Source organism: Eptatretus burgeri, chromosome 12 (assembly GCF_056783735.1).
Source record: "Eptatretus burgeri isolate ZD-2024b chromosome 12, Ebu_testis_v1, whole genome shotgun sequence".
Classification (NCBI taxonomy): domain Eukaryota; kingdom Metazoa; phylum Chordata; class Myxini; order Myxiniformes; family Myxinidae; genus Eptatretus; species Eptatretus burgeri.
The window spans coordinates 55751724-55774036 of NC_140972.1; the positions used below are offsets into that span (position 1 = coordinate 55751724).

Sequence of the window (22313 nt, forward strand, 5' to 3'; positions counted from 1 at the left end):
CATGGGGCCGACTTCCCGACTTAATGTGGGGGCAGTGTGCATCACTCCCCGCTGGTATCAGGAGGGTCGCGGATGGTTACACGGGCAGCAAGATGGTTGCTGCCAACAGGGTGGAAAGCCAAAAATGTTTGTGCAAAGTTGCACAAGATGGTAGAGAGCTTGGTTGGTCGTGGTGCTCTGAGCTGGGGAGAAGCGGCGCCCCGAGCAGGTGCGATGGTGGTGGCTGTCGTCAATCACAGGTGAGTGGTTGAGATGGTGGTTTGAGTGGCATTGTGGTTGAAGAGTGCTTGGGACTGCATTGCAGTGGAAAACCGATGGTTGAGGCTGAAGTGGATGGCGTGCGAGCAAAGAGAGATGATGGTTGTTGGTGTTGTGGTATGGAGGTAATTGTAGTCTAGTGGTGGTTGTGCTGTGGTTGAAAGTGGTGTTGAAGGTGTCATTGAAAGTGGTATTGAAAGTGATGTTAAAAACGTGATTGAAAGTGGTGTGGCGGTTGAGTTCTGACACAAAATTTTAATGGGGTTTTGGCGGCATATGCTAATGAGGTTGAGAACGCGATTTTAATGGAGTTTTAAGTTGAAAGAGAGAGCAAAATAGGGGAAAAGTGAGGGAAAGCCTCACTTATCCCTCACAATGTATATTCCCTTTGTAGCTCATTCGACACAAGGGAAGGACATTATCTGTCTTAAGCATGATCAAAACAACTATCTCGGGAACTGCGATATGTTGTGTGCCATTGATTTGGAGTCTAAGTTCCCAGAACTGCCACACTATAAAGAAACAGAGGGTCCACGTTTGTCACGGGTAATCTCAGCTCTCACTGCAAGTAAGGAGTTATCCTTGACAAGATGGCGCAGATTATGGTGTGGTCCATGTTTTTAGCCACTTGACTGAAGAAAACACTCACTGGAAATCAATTTTGATGACCTTTTCCATTCACCATTCGCATTACATCACAAGTTGCAATGAGGAATGCTATTGAAATGTACCTTTTAGACATTTATACCCTTTCAACGTTTGGAACCGTTTTAGATCTTTTCAGACCCATTTAGACCCCATTAAATCTTTATACCCCTGAAACCTCTTTTAAGCACTGAAGATGCTTTACACTCTTTTCATACCTTTAGAACTTTAATGCGCAAACTCCACCCACCCTCATGAGTGTTGAAGGGTTGGGGGGTGGGCGGAGGGGGAGCGGGGTGAAGCGTCGGTCAAAGTGAAGCCTCCGTCGACCCATGTGAGTATTTCTATTCATTGACGTAAAGTTTGAGTTTGGCTTGGACCGTGAGTACGTCTATTGATCCCGTTTATTAATTACATACTATTCTATTGGAACGTACTGTTACGTTTGAGGGGGGGGGGGTATGCATTCAAAGGGTAATTAGGATGTTTAATGAGGTATGTCATGCTGTTGGAGTTTACCAGGATCTCGATGTAATAAGTAGCAATTCAGTGGTGATAAGTTGTCTAGTAAATGTTCATTTCTTCAAGGGGGAAATGATAATTGTCACGTAATTAGATAGGGACACGGGATAGGGTAAGTGTGTCTGCGTAGACCCCTTTTGGTATTCTCTGGAGGCTGGCCGTGACGTCACAGGACAGTGCTGCGGATGGCTCCGCCCCGTGATCACGATTGGCGGAAGGCGACGGCGGTGGGCCAATAAAACGGCTCGATTGGAAGTGATGAGGACCAAGGATAAAAAGGTTCTGTTCGGGGTCGAAAAGGAAGAGGAAGAAGATCGGGACAAAAGATTGTGTTTTTTTGGGGTGGAGGTTGTTGTGCTGGAAGCGTGCTTGTTGTTGCGCGGATTCGATCCTGTTTTTCATCGTGTCTTGGAGCCTTGCTGAGCCTCGTGCCTCACCTTGGTTGGCTCTGGGGTTCTGCTGACTCGGAGTACGGGGTCGAACGGCGGGCGGACCTGCTTCCCTCTCCTGCTCGCAACTTGGCGCCAGAACTGGTTCCCTGGTGGCTGTGAGCGGACTTCGGCCAGGACCAGGAGGTCGACAGCACCACGGTTTCTCCTGCCCCCCCCTGACGAGAGCAAGGCCAGCTCGTCCGACGCCAATCCAGGGACAGTTGCGTCCACACCACGGTCCAGCCTGACCACCAGAAATGGCTACGTTGTGTGTGTGTGTGTGTGTGTGTGTGTGTGTGTGTGTGTGTGTGTGTGTGTGTGTGTGTGTGTGTGTGTGTGTGTGTGTGTGTGTGTGTGTGTGTGCGTGCGTGCGCATGTACCTGGCGCCTTAGAGGGTTTGAGAATTGTATATTCATTGGAATTGTCTGTGTTTTCCCCACGCCCGATCCCACACCATCCCGTCGAATCGCCTCGGATCCCTTTTCTTTCCGAGTCTTGTTATTTCTGGTTAATAATAAAAACAAATAAACATCATCAACTCAGTGAAAAGCGACTCGTGCCACCTTCCTCGTCCCGTTTGCGGTAAAGCGATTAGAACCGCCATCTTTGGGTTAAATAAATAAACCGCCTCTATCGTTTCGGCTCATTCTACGTTGGCGGGACTGTTCAAGTCCCGTGGACGTCACATTGGTGTCAGGAGTGGGATGTTCGAACCCCTCTAAATTATATTTGGTATCGGGAGAATATACCAAGATTAAAATCTCGCCACAAATTGGAATATAAAAGTACTGCAGAAAAGCGCGCGAGCGCGGGAAAATTTTGGCGGGAGTTTTCAAATTAAATTTAATTGGCGGCAAACGGGACTTCTGCACCATGGCGGATGTGCAGATGTTTGAGGAGGAAGGCCACGTGTCTGGCAGCGAGTCGGGGGAAGATAGAGGGAGAGACGGGGGTCGGATTGGAACCTCCCCCATTCCGAGCGTGGACCGTGCTTCATCGCCCGTAACGGAGCCGGCAGCGCCGGAAACCGGCGCGATGTCGATCCAGACAATGTTGGAACGTTTAATAGGGGACATGACAGCACAAATAGAAAATCAAATCGTGGCACAGAGGGCAGAAATGACAGATCAATTGGGGGTAATGGGGGAACAGTTGGGTGCATGGATTGATTTAATGAGGGATGAATTGGGGGAAAAGATGGAGAAAATGAAAACTGATATGCAGGAGTGTGTGGATGTTAAATTGGGAGAAATACAAAGTAAATTCGAGGATAGATTGGAGGAAACAAAGGTAGAAATTACATTGGAGGGGGAAAATATACGAAAAAAATTGGTAGATAAAATTGATGCAACGAACATTCGGGTTGATAAAGTGGATGAAAGCCTGGAACGTCATCGTGCCTGTGTGGATGCTCGTATGCAGCTGCAAGTTGAAGAGTGGGGAGAGCTGAGGAAGCAAGGGATGAATTTGGCGGAGGAGGTAAAAGGATTGGAGACCCGTTTGGACGAACAAGATAAAATTATGAGCCAAGATGAAGTCTTGGATAAAGGCCTGGTAGAGCCGTCTTTTGAAAGTAGAGTGTCCGGGTTGGTTGAGGAGCAGCTACAAACTCGCGACGGAGCCTTGGAGGAGGTTGTGCGGGCCCAGAAGATCCTGCGGGAAGAGGTGAATCGGTCCATTCAACGTTTGGAACAAGAGGCAAAATTGACCCATGAGACCCTCACCACAAAACATCTTTGGCCACAGTGGGCTCTGAAATTGGATACGCAGCCACAAGGGTGTTTGATCCCTGGGCTGGATTCGGACAAGGGAGAAACTGAGAAGCGGGCCACCGTAAAAGTGATCCCCCTGGTAAATTTCGACGGGTCAGGGAGCGTTGAAGCTTTTCTGACGCAATTTGAGTGCATTTCCCGACTAAACGGGTGGAATGAGCAGGAACGTACAGGGAATTTGGTGGCAACGTTGCGGGGACCAGCCGCAGATGTGTTAAACGTGATCGCGGAGGGGATGTTGATCAGCTACCACATTTGCGAGGCGTTGAGCCATCGGTTTGGGTTCGCGGCAAACTGTGATCTGGTGCGGGCCCAGCTCCAGCACCGCAGATTAAAGCCGGGCGAGACATTGCAGGAGCTGGCACAGGACATTTACCAATCAGTTAGGATCGCGTATCGGGACCTTACAGTGGAGGCATGGGACAGACTGGCACTCGATAAATTTTTAGCTGCTCTTCCTGACCCTGAGGTCCGAGCGCTGGTGGAGCTACAGGATCCACCCACCGTGCACCGAGCGGCCGAGTGCGCGGCCAGGCTGGCCTCGTGGAGTCGGTCGGGTCGGGTGCCCGAGAGGCCATCGGTGACGATCCGACAGGCGGAGATACGGGATCAAGGAGGGGGGCTGGGAGAAATTGGCATTACCCAAATGCTTCAGAGGATGAATCCTCCTGCTGAACCGCCAGGTCTATCCGAGATGCCCTTTTATAGGTCGGGTCCGGAGATCACTGTCGGGGGTCGGGGAGACTAGATCGGGTGAGCATATAGGGCCATGCTCGGCTGCTGAGATCGTGGCGAAGTGCCTTCCTTTGGTGGAAAAAAATGAATTGTGGGAAAATTGGCATGGGTTTGTAAGTTCTGCTGGGTTTTAGAGTGACAATAGGGACAATGGGTAATTGGTAACAAAGCGGGCACGAGTGGCTGTCCAATGGCTGGTGCGTGGATCGGGTGAGAAGTGCTGTGTGAGTTTTTTAAGTTAAGAAGTGAAATGTATGGTGCACACATTGATTTTTTTTATTGGACATGGTGTGGTAATAGGGAAGGTCATGGTCGGCGAAGTGTTAGAAATGCAGGTGTCACATGTAAGGCCGATGGGGTGGGGGAGTCATGTGGGTTTTGTGGATGGGGATGATGTGCTTGTCCACAGGGATTGCTGAAGCTCACGGTGAGCGTGAATTGCGACCCCCTTCAAGGAGATTCACCACCTGGTGGCTAATGGTGACAGTGTCTGGAGGCAACTGGGAGAGGGTCTGGTTGGGCGACCAAGGCGGGTAGGACCTTGGCGACCCAGGAAGGCCAGAGGAGCCAGTGAGACCCCTTCCAGAGTGTTGTACGGGATGAGAGCTGATGGCTACCAGGGGGGAGGGAATCAAAGGGAGCGGGGCGGAGAAACGTCCGGGTTGGACTAAAGCTTACCTGTGGGCATGGTTGCACCTGAGATGCCCCATCATCTTGTGGTAACCCACCCCACGGCCACGACGGGATTCAGCCTGCATGATTAAAATGAGGACCATGACCTAGAAATGTGATGATGACCATGGTGTGAGTGTTGTGAAGATGTATGAGTCCCACTCGATCTCGCACAACTTCACATGTGCAGCAAGGGCATGATGTCCGCATAATTTTGGGGCAAGCAAATTTAAAAATTGGCTCCCCAGGTACCGCTAGGTCTATTAGCATCCACTGGGGGAGGCGGTCAAGTGTAAATATCCTGTGAATAGTGTCGTTAAGGCTTAGAGTAGGAATGTAAAGTATAAGTGTTGTGTTTTTGTGGAACCTTTTGTTTCCCCTCTCCAGATCACTGGAAGAGTGTTGGGCAAGAGCGATGATCCAGAAGATGGAGTGCAACTTCGCTCAGTGCTCTCATGTGATAAAATAAAATAAAAAAAGAATGATTGTTTAGGCGAGGATAAGGCCATAAGGGGGTAGTACATTAAGCAGGATAGGTAAGTTAGCTGCGACTCGCTGCCCATTTCCCCTCCTACTTTATTTCGTTAGGTTAATTAGGTGTGAGTCAGTAAGTGTTAAGGCTGGTACGGTAGCGCCTGTGATATACCTTGCAGGAGCTGCGGTACCAGAGGAGGGGGCAGTGTTACGTTTGAGGGGGGGTATGCATTCAAAGGGTAATTAGGATGTTTAATTAGGTATGCCATGCTGTTTGAGTTTACCAGGATCTCGATGTAATAAGTAGCAATTCAGTGGTGATAAGTTGTCTAGTAAATGTTCATTTCTTCAAGGGGGAAATGATAATTGTCACGTAATTAGATAGGGACACGGGATAGGGTAAGTGTGTCTGCGTAGACCCCTTTTGGTATTCTCTGGAGGCTGGCCGTGACGTCACAGGACAGTGCTGCGGATGGCTCCGCCCCGTGATCACGATTGGCGGAAGGCGACGGCGGTGGGCCAATAAAACGGCTCGATTGGAAGTGATGACGACCAAGGATAAAAAGGTTCTGTTCGGGGTCGAAAAGGAAGAGGAAGAAGATCGGGACAAAAGATTGTGTTTTTTTGGGGTGGAGGTTGTTGTGCTGGAAGCGTGCTTGTTGTTGCGCGGATTCGATCCTGTTTTTCATCGTGTCTTGGAGCCTTGCTGAGCCTCGTGCCTCACCTTGGTTGGCTCTGGGGTTCTGCTGACTCGGAGTACGGGGTCGAACGGCGGGCGGACCTGCCTCCCTCTCCTGCTCGCAACTTGGCGCCAGAACTGGTTCCCTGGTGGCTGTGAGCGGACTTGGGCCAGGACCAGGAGGTCGACAGCACCACGGTTTCTCCTGCCCCCCTGACGAGAGCAAGGCCAGCTCGTCCGACGCCAATCCAGGGACAGTTGCGTCCACACCACGGTCCAGCCTGACCACCAGAAATAGCTACGTTGTGTGTGTGTGTGTGTGTGTGTGTGTGTGTGTGTGTGTGTGTGTGTGTGTGTGTGTGTGTGTGTGTGTGTGTGTGTGTGTGTGTGTGTGTGTGTGTGTGTGTGTGTGTGTGTGTGCGCGCGTCTGCGTGTACCTGGCACCTTAGAGGGTTTGAGGATTGTATATTCATTGGAATTGGCTGTGTTTTCCCCACGCCCGATCCCACACCATCCCGTCGAATCTCCCCGGATCCCTTTTCTTTCTGAGTCTTGTTATTTCTGGTTAATAATAAAAACAAATAAACATCATCAACTCAGTGAAAAGCGACTCGTGCCACCTTCCTCGTCCCGTTTGCGGTAAAGCGATTAGAACCGCCATCTTTGGGTTAAATAAATAAACCGCCTCCATCGTTTCGGCTCATTCTACGTTGGCGGGACTGTTCAAGTCCCGTGGATGTCACAGTACGTTTTAGACCCCGTCGACCATTTAGACCCCTTAGATCTTTACATCCCTTTGACCCTTTCAAAACCTTTTTGTCGAGCTTAAATGCATGAACCCCATCAAGCTTCAGAGTGGGAACGACAATGAGAGGGGCAGGGGGGGGAGGTGAAGCCTCTATGGGCACATGTGGGTATTACATTAATTAACCTCCGCCATCAAAGATGGACGGAGGATACTGTTTTCACCCCTGTCTGTTTGTTTGTTTGTTTGTTTGTTTGTGAACAGTATTATGGAAAAACTACTGGACGGATTTCGACGAAACTTGGTGGGGGGTTAGGTATGGTCCAAGGATCATGCCATTAGATTTTGGACTTGGTCCAAAGTCCAATATGGCCGCTATGGCGGCCATTTTGAAAAAATATTTGAATTTTTGTTTTTGCATTTCTACATGTTTTAAGTGATTTCCAACCCAAAAAAAAAATTTGTTCGAGAAAAAAACAACAAAATTTTGCAACTTTTTCTCAAAAAAAAAATTTGAATTTTTTTTTTTTTGCATTTCTACATGTTTTGAGTGATTTCCAACCTCCCCCCCCTCAAAAAAAATTTGTTAGAGAAAAAAAAATTAGAAATTTTGCAACTTTTTTTTTCAAAAAAATTTTGATTTTTTTTTGGCATTTCTACATGCACGTCGATTTAGTTTAGTTTATTCAATCGTGGTTCAGTAGAGTCTGATCCGTTTTGACCTACAATGAATAGGATATCAGGTTCACTTAAGTGACTCAGCAGTATTGGCGGCGGAGGTTTTGCACTCTACCGAGTGCTCCCCCTCGAGTTGTGTACTGTTTCAATGTGGCTTGGACCATGATTACGTCTTCTAATTACGTATTATTTGACCATGCCTACATCTGTTAATTCCGTTACATACAATTGCAATGGAATTTTTAGACCTAGAGACAACATAGACCCTTTAGATGCCTTACACTCCTTTAGACCCCTTAGACCCTTTACACTCCTTAGACCTTTGTAAGACCCTTTTGACCAAGCTTAAACTGTGCAAAGTCCACCCACCCTCAGGGTAGGGATTGGGTAAGGAATGGGGGATACAGGGGTGAAGCCTCAATGGACCCCTGTGAGTCTTTATATTAATTACCGACTGTTTGAATTGATATGGGCCCTGCCAACATCTATTAATTACCTATTATTTGACCATGCTTACATCTATTAATTCCGCTACATCCTATTGGAACATAACCTTTAGAACTTTAAACACCGCAGACCCTTTGGACCCCTTGCACTCCTTGAGAACTTTACACCCTTTGGACTCTTTAAATACCATTTAAACCCCAAGACCTTTACACCCTTTAGACCAATTAGACCCCTTCATACCCTTTTAACCCATTAGACCTTTACATTGTTTAGACCCCTTAGGGCTTAGACCCTTGAGACCGCTTAAAGATTATTTAGACCCCTCAGACCTTTACACACTTTAGAACCCTTCAACCCCTTCATACCCATTTAGATCATTAAGAGACCAATAGACCTTATTCGACCTTGTGTACACTTTTCAGACCAATTGACCTTTTAAGACCTTTAGACAATTTAAGACACTCTGGACACTTTAAGACAATTTGGACACTTTAGACCCTTTTGCTCTTTTACCTTTAGACCCCTTAGACCCATTTAGACCTCTTGGCCCCACTTAGACCCCTTTGGGACCCTGAGGACACTTTAGACCCCTTCGATATGGTTGATCTTTACACTCTTTAGACCCTTTACACCCCTTTCCACCCTTTAGAACCTTAGAACCTTCATATACCTTGAAAGACCATTTAAGCCCTTTTAAGACCATTAAGACAATTTAGACGCCTCAGAAAATGAAAAAGAAACCCTCAAAAATCGTTTCTGATGACTTTTGTTATAAGCATTTGCATTGCATCACAAGTTTTAATGACGAATCTGAAAACTGACATCCCAAAGTGAGATTCACTGATGGTGGAAAGTGAAACTGAAACAATCCCTAGAGATCCCTAGATCCATTCCCTAGATCCCTAGAGGTGGTTCAAACCTTGACCAAGTCATACCAAAGATTAAAAACAAGCTCAAATGAGCTAAGATCCTCGTCCTCTTAATTATGACGTCATAAAAACGAATATGACGTCATTGTGACGTATCAGATTTGCGATAAATGATCTTTGCTAATGCCCGGCTTGATTCCCGCAAACAAAATTCAAACAGCTTGCCTAGTTTCTGAGATAATGGTATAGGTGATTTCCATTAGCGGCGATGTTATAACGTCAACTTTTTTTCTAGGAAGAATTTCCAAAATTGGAGATGGTTGCTGCCTGCGCGTGGGCTTTCTGCATATACATGGCAAATTTCACGAAGATCCGATGAAAACTCTGGGTTGTGAAACAAAAAATAGGAATGATGTCATAAAAAATGATATGACGTCATAGTGATGCATCATATGTGCGGTAATTCATCTCTGCTAATGCCCTGCTCGATTCCCGCAAACAGAATTCAAAAAGCTTGCCTAGTTTCGGAGATAATTTTTTTAGGCGATTTCCATTCGTGGAGATATTTTGACGTCATAACTTTTTTTTCTGGGAGGAATTTTTCAAAATCGGAGATGGTTACTGTCTGCGCAGGGTATTTTTACACATATATATATATATATATGTATATATATATATATATATATATATATATATATATATATATATATATATATATATATATATATATATATATATATATATATATATATATATATATATATATATATACATATATATATATATATATATATATATATATACATATATATATATAAATATATGTATATATGTATATATATATATATATATATATATATATATGTATATATAAATATATGTATATATAAATATATGTATATATATGTATATATAAATATATATATGTATATATATATATGTATATATATATATGTATATGTATATATAAATATATGTATATATAAATATATGTATATATATGTATATATAAATATATGTATATATATATATGTATATATAAATATATGTATATATAAATATATGTATATATATATATATATATATATATATATATATATATATATATATATATATATATATATATATATATATATATATATATATATATATACGTATATATATGTATATATATATACGTATATCTATATGTATATATATATATATATGTATATATATATGTATATATATATGTATATATATATGTATATATATATATATATATATATGTATATATATATGTATATATATATGTATATATATATGTATATATATACGTATATCTATATGTATATATATATATATATATATATATATATATATATATATATATATATATATATATATATATATATATATATATATATATATATATATATATATATATATATATATATATCTATATGTATATATATATATATATATATATATATATATATATGTATATCTATATGTATATGTATGTATATATATACGTATATCTATATGTATATGTATATCTATATGTATATGTATATATATATATATATATATATATATATATATATATATATGCCAAGTTTCAGGAAGTTTTGATGAAAACTGTAGGCCATGAAACAAAAAAGTCCACAAGAAGAAGATGAAGAACAACAACGTGAGTAAGATTTAGAGATCTCCACGAGGATCTAAAAATTGTACATGCTGTTTCCTTTCTTGAAGCTTAGCCTTTAAAAAGGATAGAGCACAGACAAACAACCATAGGTTGATCGCCATGCCATTGCACATTCTTGGTGGGCCTAATAGCCTCTTACATTGAAGTTCCGTTTAATGCGACTCGTATTATAGCATTAATTTTAAGCCTTTAAAGAGAATTTGTGGAATACTCTAAATTGCTTTTTGGAAAATATTTTGAGAAATAAGAAATATTTACAGAACTTCAATGTTTCGGCGTCAGCAGGCCGTACAATGTACATGTATTGCGTCAGTGATCCCTTTGCTTTCCTCAGCGTATTTACACCTTGGTTTCACACTCACTGCCAAACAGTCTGTCGATGTACAATTGTGGAATATTCTTCTAATTGTCATACATTACTCCCCACAATTGAGACAAGTTACTTGGTTTCTATTTGACCTTCTCAGTTTTGATGGGATCCCTTGAATCTCATTAACATTCACAAATGAACTTTGTGCAGGACAAAGCATGCTTATACATGTTCCTTGAGCCTATTTACTGTCAAGATATCATTTCACCACATTTTCTATATGCAGGGAATCATTGTCTTGCTGGAAGATGAATCTCCACTTGATGGGTCACGTTCCTGAGGGAATGGAATGCAGTAGTTAATAATGAATCGGAATCTGTACTTGTCAACATTTAGCGTCTTATGTGTTTTTGTCGATCACCAGCACCATTAGTTGATATGTAGCCTCAAACTTGTACTGATTCTCCACCATGCTTCACTGTCGATTCTATACATGGACTATGATACTGTTTTTCTCTTTTATGTTGAAGAAACTATGGATGATGGTTTCCAAACAACTCACACTTGGTTAATGCAAAGAACTCTGTGAAGAACAAATACCTCCATCTTTGCTGATCTCACTGTTGTCCAATGCCAATAAATAACCTTTTCATTTGGTTACTTCTTCTCAACAGTGGTGCTTTGAGCTTCTGCACTTCCATTGAGACCACTTTGCATACTTTCTTACTGCTCCAGAAGTAAAATTTGCACCTGTATTTATGGCAAGGTCATTCGCAAGGTCTGTGCCTGATCTATCATGTAAAGAACATAATCTGGGATGCTTAACATCACTTTTGAAGAGTTCCTACTGCTCTATCTTGATGCCTTCCAAACAGCACTAGTTTCATGTCCCTTTTATAGTGTCTTATGTGCACATGAAGTGTTGCTCATGCAATTTGTTCCACGTCACCCCCAAACCCTCTCCCAAAAAAGTATCCATCACTCACCAAAGCTTTGATTTCTATAATGGTTGTCATGTGGCATTTCAGTCCTGGAAGCAGAACTGATTTACAGAACAGAACAACAAGACGTTGATCGAGGCAAATGCTAACCACCATGGAAAGCAAGGAGAAACTGACTTTCGTGCATTAACCCTTTGTGAGAACAAGAGGACCTTTCATCGTTCGTTAATCTTTCCTCTTGTGCCGATTAAAGGTTAACACCTGAAACTTCAGCTTCTCCTTGCTTCCCATGGCCGTAAGCAGACCTTGATCAACATCCTGTTTATTCTATCCATTGTTCTACCTATCTGCTGAACCAGATCAACACCAGCCTTCACCAGCAAGACTAGTTCTTCATTCTACATTACTGATTTACACTATACTATGACTGTGAATAATATTACTGCCTGTACTTTTATCAGTGCTTTGGTTGAGTGACGGGCAAGGAGCTATGGTGTAAACTATTTACACTTTGCTGAACTTTCGTGCATTTCGTTACAATAAACAGCAAGCATTTGTGTATAATCTGCAATCAACACCATTTTCCCTTATCCTTTTCATAATTTGATTGCATTTTTCCTTCTTTTTATCCGACTTTATAAGCTGAAAGATTGAAGAGTATCTGCTTCAGGTCAATCTGACGCTTTAACCACCACTGCCGTAGTAAAAGCATCATCTTTTAACACCCGTAGGTCAAAGCGGTTGGTGGACACATATCTGTCATTTTTATTTTTGTTTTAATTGTTCATTCACTATTTGAGTATCTGTCAGATGAAAGGCAATGAGACAGAAACCACATGGCACAAACTATATTTAAGGGTTCTTCTTGACCTTGGTGTCATGTGGCTTTCTGTGAAAGATGTCACAGATAACACACAGCATGACTTGTATCACATACAGTTTTGTGTCATTTATCAAAATAATTTTTATTTTTTAATCGAGCACAGGATTCCTGTTCTTTCTCCTGCTTGTTCCACGTGTTCAAGAACAATTGTCAACCCTTTTGAATTATCATGTAAAACTTTTACTACCATGTCCTGATAAAGTTGCAGAACATATCCTTAATTAGTCTCTCCCTGAAGGGGATGCGAGACCATTGCAATGCCCCCTGTCTGTGTGTCTGTGTGTCTATCTGTGTGTGTCTGTCTGTCTGCCTGTAAAAATGTTTTTCTCTGCAACCGCTTCTCCGATCGAAGCAAAACTTTAAACATAGGAGGGACTCCACATGGAGAATTTTAATTGTAACTCTGATGTCATAGGTCACCTGGTATGGCAGTCATATTGGATTAAAGGGAAAAAATTGACATCATTTTCTCCGAAACTGTTCAACGAAAAAAAATTTAAATTATGTCGTCAACTCTCATCAATCTCCATGTCATCAACTCTCCATGGGGGATGTAGCGTGATAAGGATGACATCATCAGTAAAGTGGTATTCCAGCCATAATTGGTGGAATTGAAATCTTTATCCAAAAACTCTGAAACTTCATATATCTGATCGATGACTCGATTTGAGTGAAGAATTAAATTTATGACGTTCATAACCCATGCCAAGAAACTATGTGACATAATATGGTGCATGGATGATACGGGTATATGGGCCGTAATAGCAGTGGGTCATAATGGTAGTATTTTCATTTAACAATTAACAATGCATGAGGCGAGACTACGCACTCAACGAGTGCCATTCTTGTTTTTTATTGAAACTCATTTCATCATCACTTTAAGGTTTCTTTTTTGTTGATAGTTCATTCCATTGCTTGTTTTATCGACCTGCTGCAACTCATTATATTATTTTTGTTGTTGTATCTTGTCATAACCTGGCTTACTTTGTATAAATGCTCAAGAACAAATATGTACATGTTAATTTATTTTGCTTAAAGTTTGCAAACCACCACAGTCGCACGTGGCAATTTTCTAGTGCCACCCGCACTTGCAAGCAGCTAACCACAATCGGCATAATGAAGCATGGCGGTTTTCTTTAAATAGGCCAATTGTGCCTCTGCAGATTTGCGTTCTATGATGCAGAGCAGCATTGATGGTGTAATGCGGTGGCAGGAAAGTATGGCTGTCAGTTAGGGGCCTATGCTTGCAATGCTGGAGGCTTTTCTAAGGGCACACAAAGTATCGCAACAGGCAGCTCAACAGTAAACTGGTTGTTTGAGTGGCTAAAATTTTTTTTTTAATTTTTAAAGCAACCAAATTTAAGCATGAATGTACTCACGCGGCACGATGTATTTACCACCATATCTTTAAAGCGGTACACATCTGGCACTCGTCAAATAACGGCTCTTTTTACATGGAGAACCAGAATGCCTTCATTCCTCTAATGGCACTGCTGTGTATTTCTGTTGACATTAAAATTGCGTTAAATTGAAATAATTAGCATCTAGTGGCCGGTGTAATAACAGTGGAAAGAATCATATTCAGGTGATTATAATTAAAACCATCAAATGTTTTCTTGTAGGAAAATCCAGCTCCCCTTTCACTTTAAGTGCTTTCCAAACCATGAGGCCACCGGCAAGGCAAGCGGCCTGTAGGAAAACTGCCAAGCTGCTTTTTTCATTACGAAATTGCAAGAAATAAGAAAGTAATTTTGAGTAATACAGCTTTAATTCAGAACGTAATGTTTCCCTTCTGCTTGGTGTCTGGGTTTTAATGTGGGAAGCATTTGCCCTGTGATTAAAATATAATGAGAGAATTTTTGTCTTCTCAGGTTTCATCCCTTTTGGAACGCCTATTGTGAGTACCATTCTGTGAAACCTCTGTTGTACTAAAGTCTCAGCTGCTACACATTGCGGGCTGCTATGTGGCCACACTGTGTAGATTGCTGTCCAGCACTAAACACATTGCACACACACGCGCACACAACACACGTGTTGTCAGAATTTTGGTGTAAATAGCAAAAAGCTGGGATACTTTTCCAAGCATTTCAGAACAAACTTTCTCATTCACTGGTCAAAGGTCTTTGAAGAGTGTGCGGCAGTCTTGACAGAGGAATTGCTCAATACTTTATATTTACCAGTCGAGTAGTAAAAAATGCACTTTTTTGTAGGTGTTGCTTCTACAACATAATAAACATGATATGACCCACTAAAGGTGCTCCAACATTGGAGTGTTGTTAGACTGTTGCTGCAATGGTTTAAAGTGTTTTTTTTTTTAGATCAGTGGATCTCAATGTCAAATCCTGAGTTTGAGATTTGGTTAAACTCCTAAACCTGGTTAGATGGTGGGAAGATAAAGAATTAGAGCAATCAGAAGATGAAAAAATATAGATGGAGAGAACAAGCCGATACATCAGGATGGATGTCAATAGACACATCACCATAAACTCGTTCAAATAACCCAGCACATCTTGTAGTTTCTCTTTTCGAGTAAAAAAAATTAATCAATTCAAGTGTGTAACCCTCTTTTCCTCTTTGTACATAACTCCACTTAATATGGTATTATACCCCATCCTAATGACAGGACAGTAGCAGATTTTTCCCTCTCTCGTGACCTGGAAAGATAAGATTCTGGTATGACAAATGAGATATGTCAATCATTCTTATCAAATGTCAAACTGTCACCTTGTCTCTTCAGAAGATAATCTCATAAACCCACTTATATATTTCCCAAAATCAACCACTGTAAGATATTTCGTCACTTTAGCTTCTGGGCCTCACCATCAAATGCAACTTCTCCTGGACAGACCATGTAAACAGGCTGGTCTCCAAGGCCAGCCATAAACTGGTCATCCTCCATCAAACCAAGTCCTTCTTTGCTAAATTTGAAGTTCCCATGACTTACAAGGCTTTTATCCATAGGATACTGGAATACTTCTCTCCCCTATCGACTGGTGCCTCTGCTTCTCTCTTCTCTGACGAGGGTTAATTATTTTTCACATTTCTCTTCACTTATATTCTCTCTCTGTCTCTGTCTCTCTGTCTCTCTGTCTCTCTGTCTCTCTGTCTCTCTGTCTCTCTGTCTCTCTGTCTCTCTGTCTCTCTGTCTCTCTGTCTCTCTGTCTCTCTGTCTCTCTGTCTCTCTGTCTCTCTGTCTCCGTCTCCGTCTCCGTCTCCGTCTCCGTCTCCGTCTCCGTCTCCGTCTCCGTCTCCGTCTCCGTCTCCGTCTCCGTCTCCGTCTCCGTCTCCGTCTCCGCCTCCGTCTCCGTCTCCGCCTCCGCCTCCGCCTCCGCCTCCGCCTCCGCCTCCGTCTCTCTCTCTCTCTCTCTCTCTCTCTCTCTCTCTCTCTCTCTCTCTCTCTCTCTCTCTCTCTCTCTCTCTCTCTCTCTCTCTCTCTCTCTCTCTCTCTCTCTCTCTCTCTCTCTCTCTCTCTCTCTCTCTATCTCTCTATCTCTCTATCTCTCTCCCGAATTCTGTGGGGCAGCTAAAGCTCTCAACATTAATTGGCATCTCCCACAAAGAAGCTGAAGAACAAGGCCTGTTGCTCTCCCATTGCTGACAGGTCATGGCCTCATTTTTTGTTTTACTGTCTCCATTTTGGTGTTGCTCATTCTATTCTTTCAGCCCTTCAATCCTCTCCAGTTCTTCAAGGATGTACACATTCTTCCAGTAACCCCTCCTTGTTTTTGCTCAAAATCTTGGACTTTTCACCTTTCGCTTCTTTATTCCCCTTTCATCCTGCTTGCAGAACAACATTTCTGAGTCACCACTCACAAACATGAAGGACAGAAGACAACAATTATGTTTGCCAGGTACCCTTGAAGGCATTTTGTTAGTGCTTCAGCTTCCTTCATTATATATTGCAATGGGCACAAGAGCCAAATCGCAGAATGATAAAACCAGGAGCCTCCTTCAGGGAAATATGATTTGGTTCAAAGTAACATATTGAGAGGTGTAGGGGGGATAAAGTGTGGTATAATGCATGAAGAGGGGTAAAGTATGCTGAATAGCGATAAACTGTGATAATGTGGATGAACAGGTTCAGTAATGACCCAAACTGTAATCACTCAAACCCTCAGCCTTGACCCTGACATAGCATTTTCTCTGCACTTCCAGTTCAACAACAATTATATGGTATAACGTGTTATGAACTTGTCAGGTCTGTCAGGTCAGGTTCGATCTGTGACCTGCTACAGGTACCATGTAAACCTCTACTAACCTGTTCCATGGTCGGGTTGTCGGCGACTAAACCGTCTCCCCCACCAGGTTTCTGGTGAGGAGGGTGTTTGGATATGGACACCCAGCAGGATTAAAAACAAAACCTGTCAAAGGGCGGAGGAGCTCCTTGTGAGCCAACGGCCATCCATATCTAGTGCCCAACTGTGTCTGCGGACGTCCTCCTGCAGTTGGGTCACTTCTTATTAGGAGGTTGGTGGCAGGATTTGCACTCCGGCCACCGTAAAACCCTTCATTCCGCAAAACGCAAAAACGCAAAAAAATCTGAAAACCCACTCCGTGGGAGTACCTCCTGTGCAGCTTCCCTTCGCAGGGCAGCTCACCGGATGACGGGATTGGGGCAAAGCCTTCGGGACCCCCAATCTTTGATAGGAGGGAAACCACGGGGTAACATCCCTGGGTCAGATTGCGGGAGAGTGTGTCGGAGTGGTGCTGAGGTGTCGTCCACCAGACGGCGGTCTCCTTGGGTTAACCTGAGGCGGTCCTTTCGGGTGGGTGCCTGGAATGTCCTATCCCTAAGAGAGGATGATCACCTGTCTCTGTTATCATCTGAGCTCAAGCGTTTGGACATCGGGATTGCAGCTCTCTCTGAGGTTCGGAGACCGGATTGCGGCGAGATAATGGTGGGTGGTTACACCTACTATTGGTCTGGTCGCTCTGATGGTTACCATACCCAAGGAGTTGCTGTAGCTGTGTCCAATAAGCTGACCCCAATGATAATTGAGGTAACACCGGTCAACGAGCGTATTATGAGATTAAGGATTCGTCACTCCTAGGTGTCATTTCCCTGGTCTCTGTTTATGCTCCGACTGAGGCGAGTGATCTCACCGTGAAGGATGCATTCTACGCCACACTCGAGTCTGTGGTTGATCAGTGCCCCAGACGAGATACACTTCTAGTCTTGGGGGATTTCAATGCATCGACTGGAACTGATAGGGACGGTTATGGGGTGTGTGTTGGTCCCCATGGGTCAGGAACTATGAACCAGAATAGCACTAAGTTCCTTGACTTTGCAAGAAGTCATGGACTTAGGGTGGCTGGTTCATGGTTTCAGCGCCCACAAGCTCATCGCTGGACTTGGTATTCCAATGCTGGTGGTGTGGCAAAGGAGATTGACCATGTCCTCATTGACGGTCATTGGAGGATGATCCAGAACTGCAGGGTCTACCGGAGTGCTCAGTTCCTCAATACTGTCCACAGGCTTGTTGTAGCAACTCTAAAGCTGCACCTTAAATCCAGGAGAATGGTACCATCCCAGCTGAGACTGGATGTTGCCAAGCTCAGGGATGAGAGAGTAGCTGAGGAGTTTGCGAACAGGCTGAGTGGACACTTGGGGGGTCTGGGTGCTTTGGGGGGTCCTGAAGAGTTGTGGAGCGCCTTCAAGACCACCGTCCTTGATGTTGCCGGTGGATGCCTTGGAGCTCACCGCAGGGCAAAGAAGAATTTTGTCTCTCAAGGGACACTGGATACCATTGACCAGAGTCGCAGGGCCAGGCTGAATGGCAGAGCTGAGCTGTTCAGGGAGCTGAGGCGTAAAACTGTACGTGCACTGAGGGTGGACAAGGAGGCCTATGTGCGAGGAATCTGTGAGGGGGTAGAGCATCACCTGTGGACAGGTGATTCTCATCCCGCTTACAGGGGAATTCGCGCATTACGTTCATCCAAGCCCATCCCTCGGAGCACTACAGTTCGAGCAGAGAGTGGTAGGCTCTTGACAGAGGAGTCTGAAGTGAAGGCCCGCTGGGCCGGTTACTTTGAGCGGTTGTACCAGGCTGATCCCCCAACTGTCGAGTTGGACGTCAAGGGTGTTACAATCCCTGTTGCTGACCCTCGAATCAACTGTGGTCCACCTACGCTTGTGGAAACACGGGCTGCAGTGAACCAGTTGAAACGGCGCAAAGCTCCAGGGATCTGTGGCATCCATGCCGAACTTCTCAAGGCTGGTGGAAATGCTGCACTCGTGTCGTTGCATGCAGTTTTGTGCTCTGCCTGGAACACAGGCATCATCCCAACTGACTGGAAGAGGGGCCTTGTTGTCCCTCTCTGGAAAGGGAAGGGTGATCGCCAAGACTGCAACAACTACCGAGGGGTGACGCTGCTCTCAGTGCCGGGCAAGGTCTTTGCTCGGATAATTCTCGATAGGGTTCGCCACCATCTGCTTGAGCACCAGCGTCCAGAGCAGTCAGGCTTTACACCAAAGAGGTCAACGATTGACCGTATCCTTGCACTTCATGTCCTCACCGAACGCAGACGAGAGTTTCGGCAGGGGCTGCTTGCAGCCTATGTTGATCTCTGTAAAGCGTTCGATTCAGAGAATCGTGATGTCCTCTGGAGGATTCTTGGTCTTCGTGGGGTGCCACCAAAACTGATCGATCTGATGTCTGAACTCTACTCTGGTACTGAGAGTGCTGTGAAGTGTGGTGGCACCATCTCTGACTTATTTCCAGTTGTTACTGGAGTTCGTCAGGGATGTGTACTTGCCCCCACACTTTTCAGCACTTGTATGGACTGGATTCTAGGGAGGATGTCGGAGAGATCAAGTTGCGGTGCGTCATTTGGGAATGTCAAGATCTCGGACCTTGACTTTGCAGATGATGCAGTCATCTTTGCGGAGACTTTAGACATCCTTTTGGGGGCCCTCGAGGTGCTGAATGAGGAGTCGGAGCCGCTGGGATTACGGGTTTCTTGGGTCAAAACTAAGATCCAGGCTTTCGGTGACATCTTGGATGCTGCTGTCCTGTCTGTGTCTGTTTGTGGTGAGGATGTTGAGGTCGTGGAGAGATTCACTTACCTTGGCAGTGATATTCATGTCTCTGCTGGCTGCGAGTCAGAGGTCAATAGACGTCTGGGTCGGGCCTGGGGAGTCATGGATTCACTGGATCATGGGGTGTGGCGCTGCCGGTACCTGTGCGGGAGGACGAAAGTCCGAGTCTTCAGGTCCTTGGTACTTCCAGTCTTGCTCTATGGGTGCGAGACTTGGACTCTGACCAAGGATCTGAGACGGAGACTTAATTCCTTTGGTACCAGGTGTCTTCGGAGAATCCTTGGCTATTGCTGGTCGGATTTTGTGTCCAACGAGCGGTTGCTGAGAGAGACTCGGATGAGATTTGTTACCTGCATAGTCCGTGAGCATCAGTTGCGGCTGTATGGACATGTGGCTCGTTTTCCTGACTCTGATCCTGCTCACCAGATTCTCTCAGCGAGGGAGTCTCATGAGTGGAGGAGGCCAGTGGGTCGACCACGTGCCTCATGGTTGCAACAGGTTGACCATCATCTCAAGGAGATGGGGATGGGCCTGGCATCTGCCTGGGGGATGGCCAGACGGAGGCCCCTGGAGTACCAGCGGAAAGTGGACGCAGCGACGTGCTGTTCTGGCACATGCTCCCATACCTGACCTGACCTGAATAGTGATAAACTGTGATAATGTGGATGAACAGGTTCAGTAATAACCCAAACTGTAATCACTCAAACCCTCAGCCTTGACCCTGACAGCATTTTCTCTACACTTCCAGTTCAACAACAATTATATGGTATAACGTGTTATGAACTTGTAATCGTGATTGCTCCAATCGCCTCTTGCAAACATTGACCCCAAAAGGAAACTTGTTCTTTTTCTAGTTCAACAGGGTGGAAATGCGAATGGTTCGGTGGATGTGCAGAATATCGTTGAGAGAGAGGAAGACAAATGATGAATTGCAGAAGATGATAGGAAATAGAGCCTTTGATGGATGTTGTGAAGAGAAACAGGTTGAGATGGTTGGGTCATGTGTTGAGGAAGGATGAAAGTGACTGGGTAAGACGAGTGATGGAAATTAATGGAGAAGGACGGGGAAGACCGAGAATGATGTGGCTAAATGTGGTGGAAGAAGAAATGTGGGTAAAGGGGGTTAACAAGGGGAGATGCAGAAAATAGGGCAAGGTGGAGAAGATTGTCATGGGGTCCACAAGGCTAACCCCCACTCTAGCAGGGAAAATGGCCTTAAAAATGACTGTTGTGTGTTGTATTTTAATTAATGAACATGTTATCTTTTTGTTCCTGTCACCTCTTGCAAGCATCCGATGAAGGGTTAACACCAGAAACATCAGTTTTGCTTGCTTCCCACAGCAGTTCGCACACTTCGATCAACATCCTGTTGATTTCATCCATTGTTTACTTTTCCATCACCACAGATCAACACTAGCCTTCACCAGCAAGACTAGTTCTTTATAATATATCGTCATCTTTTTTGAACTTGTTACTTGAAGATAGAAATTTCAATAACACGAATGCTAAGACATTCCCGTGAAACTTTAAAAAAATATATCAAGCTTATGTTGAAGCTTGTACAAATATTAAACGTAGGACTAGGACAGTAGAGATGTGTTTATATGTGTCATGTTGTGCTTGAACGGGAAATAGTCACTTCTGCCGCTCACGAGCATTTATGTGCTTTAAGCCCTCACAAGCAGCCAACCCAACAGGAACCATGGGCTCTTCATGAAACCTAGGATATGGAGTGCAAGTGAGACTTGGGATAGTGGGGGGAGCGGGGGGCTTTTGTCATCAGGCTTACCTGGGCAAGGAAGTCTAGATGATGGTGAACATGACAGAGTATAGTGTGCGGTGCCATTCTTAGGAAAACATCTCATGTACAGGTCTTGATCAAGTTGTGGTCTGAGTCTGTGCAGCGATGATCAGAATCAAGCATATATAACAAAGCACTGTATTTTGTGCTGTCTCAAGAATTATTTCATGAGCAATAAATAAATGAGCAGTTCAGCGCCAGAAGCTGAAACTACTGAAACAAGAATCAAAAAATCTTAAAGATCACAAGCAAAAGATTGGGAACTAACCATAGAATGATTTATTTTGATGACATGTTTGAAGCCATTTTGAGAGGAAGACGAGAAACAGCGGGAATTGGCTGTTTCACCTCGAGCTGTACCAGTTGAGCTGACCACCTAACTTGCCTGGTTCTGCTTGGCCAGTTGTCACAAAAAAACACATACTCGGAGCCATCACTGAACTTTCACACATTGGACCCCAAATCGGAAAACATTAATAAAGTTCTTGCCTCAACATGATCAAGTGTACAATTTGATTCATCCAAATATGCTCAAGTATGCTCCTGGCACCTGACTGTCGGGGGTGAGGCTAAAAATGGCGATCATGGAAATCAGTTATCCACATGAAGTAGAAAAATTAATGCCATACATCAAAATTGTAATGCAAAATGCTGAGACTGGGGCTATCACTTTCACATTGCAGACAAATCGGTGGTCTCTCTGTCTTCTACCACTTCCTTTC

At 44.0% G+C, this 22313-nt stretch overlaps 1 protein-coding gene across 16 annotated transcripts in view; it reads left to right on the forward strand.

Moving 5' to 3' along the window:
* Positions 1-22313, forward strand: part of LOC147015668 (sideroflexin-5-like) — a 380656-nt gene that overhangs the window by 108073 nt on the left and 250270 nt on the right. For all 16 annotated transcript variants that reach the window (XR_015049781.1, XM_085848047.1, XM_085848062.1 and 13 more), the window contains one exon: positions 14623-14648. Coding sequence is in view for 15 of the 16 variants with exons in the window: in XM_085848047.1 (XP_085704173.1) it covers positions 14623-14648 (26 nt within the window). In the remaining variant the exon portion in view is untranslated. The remainder of the gene's footprint in view (positions 1-14622; positions 14649-22313) is intronic.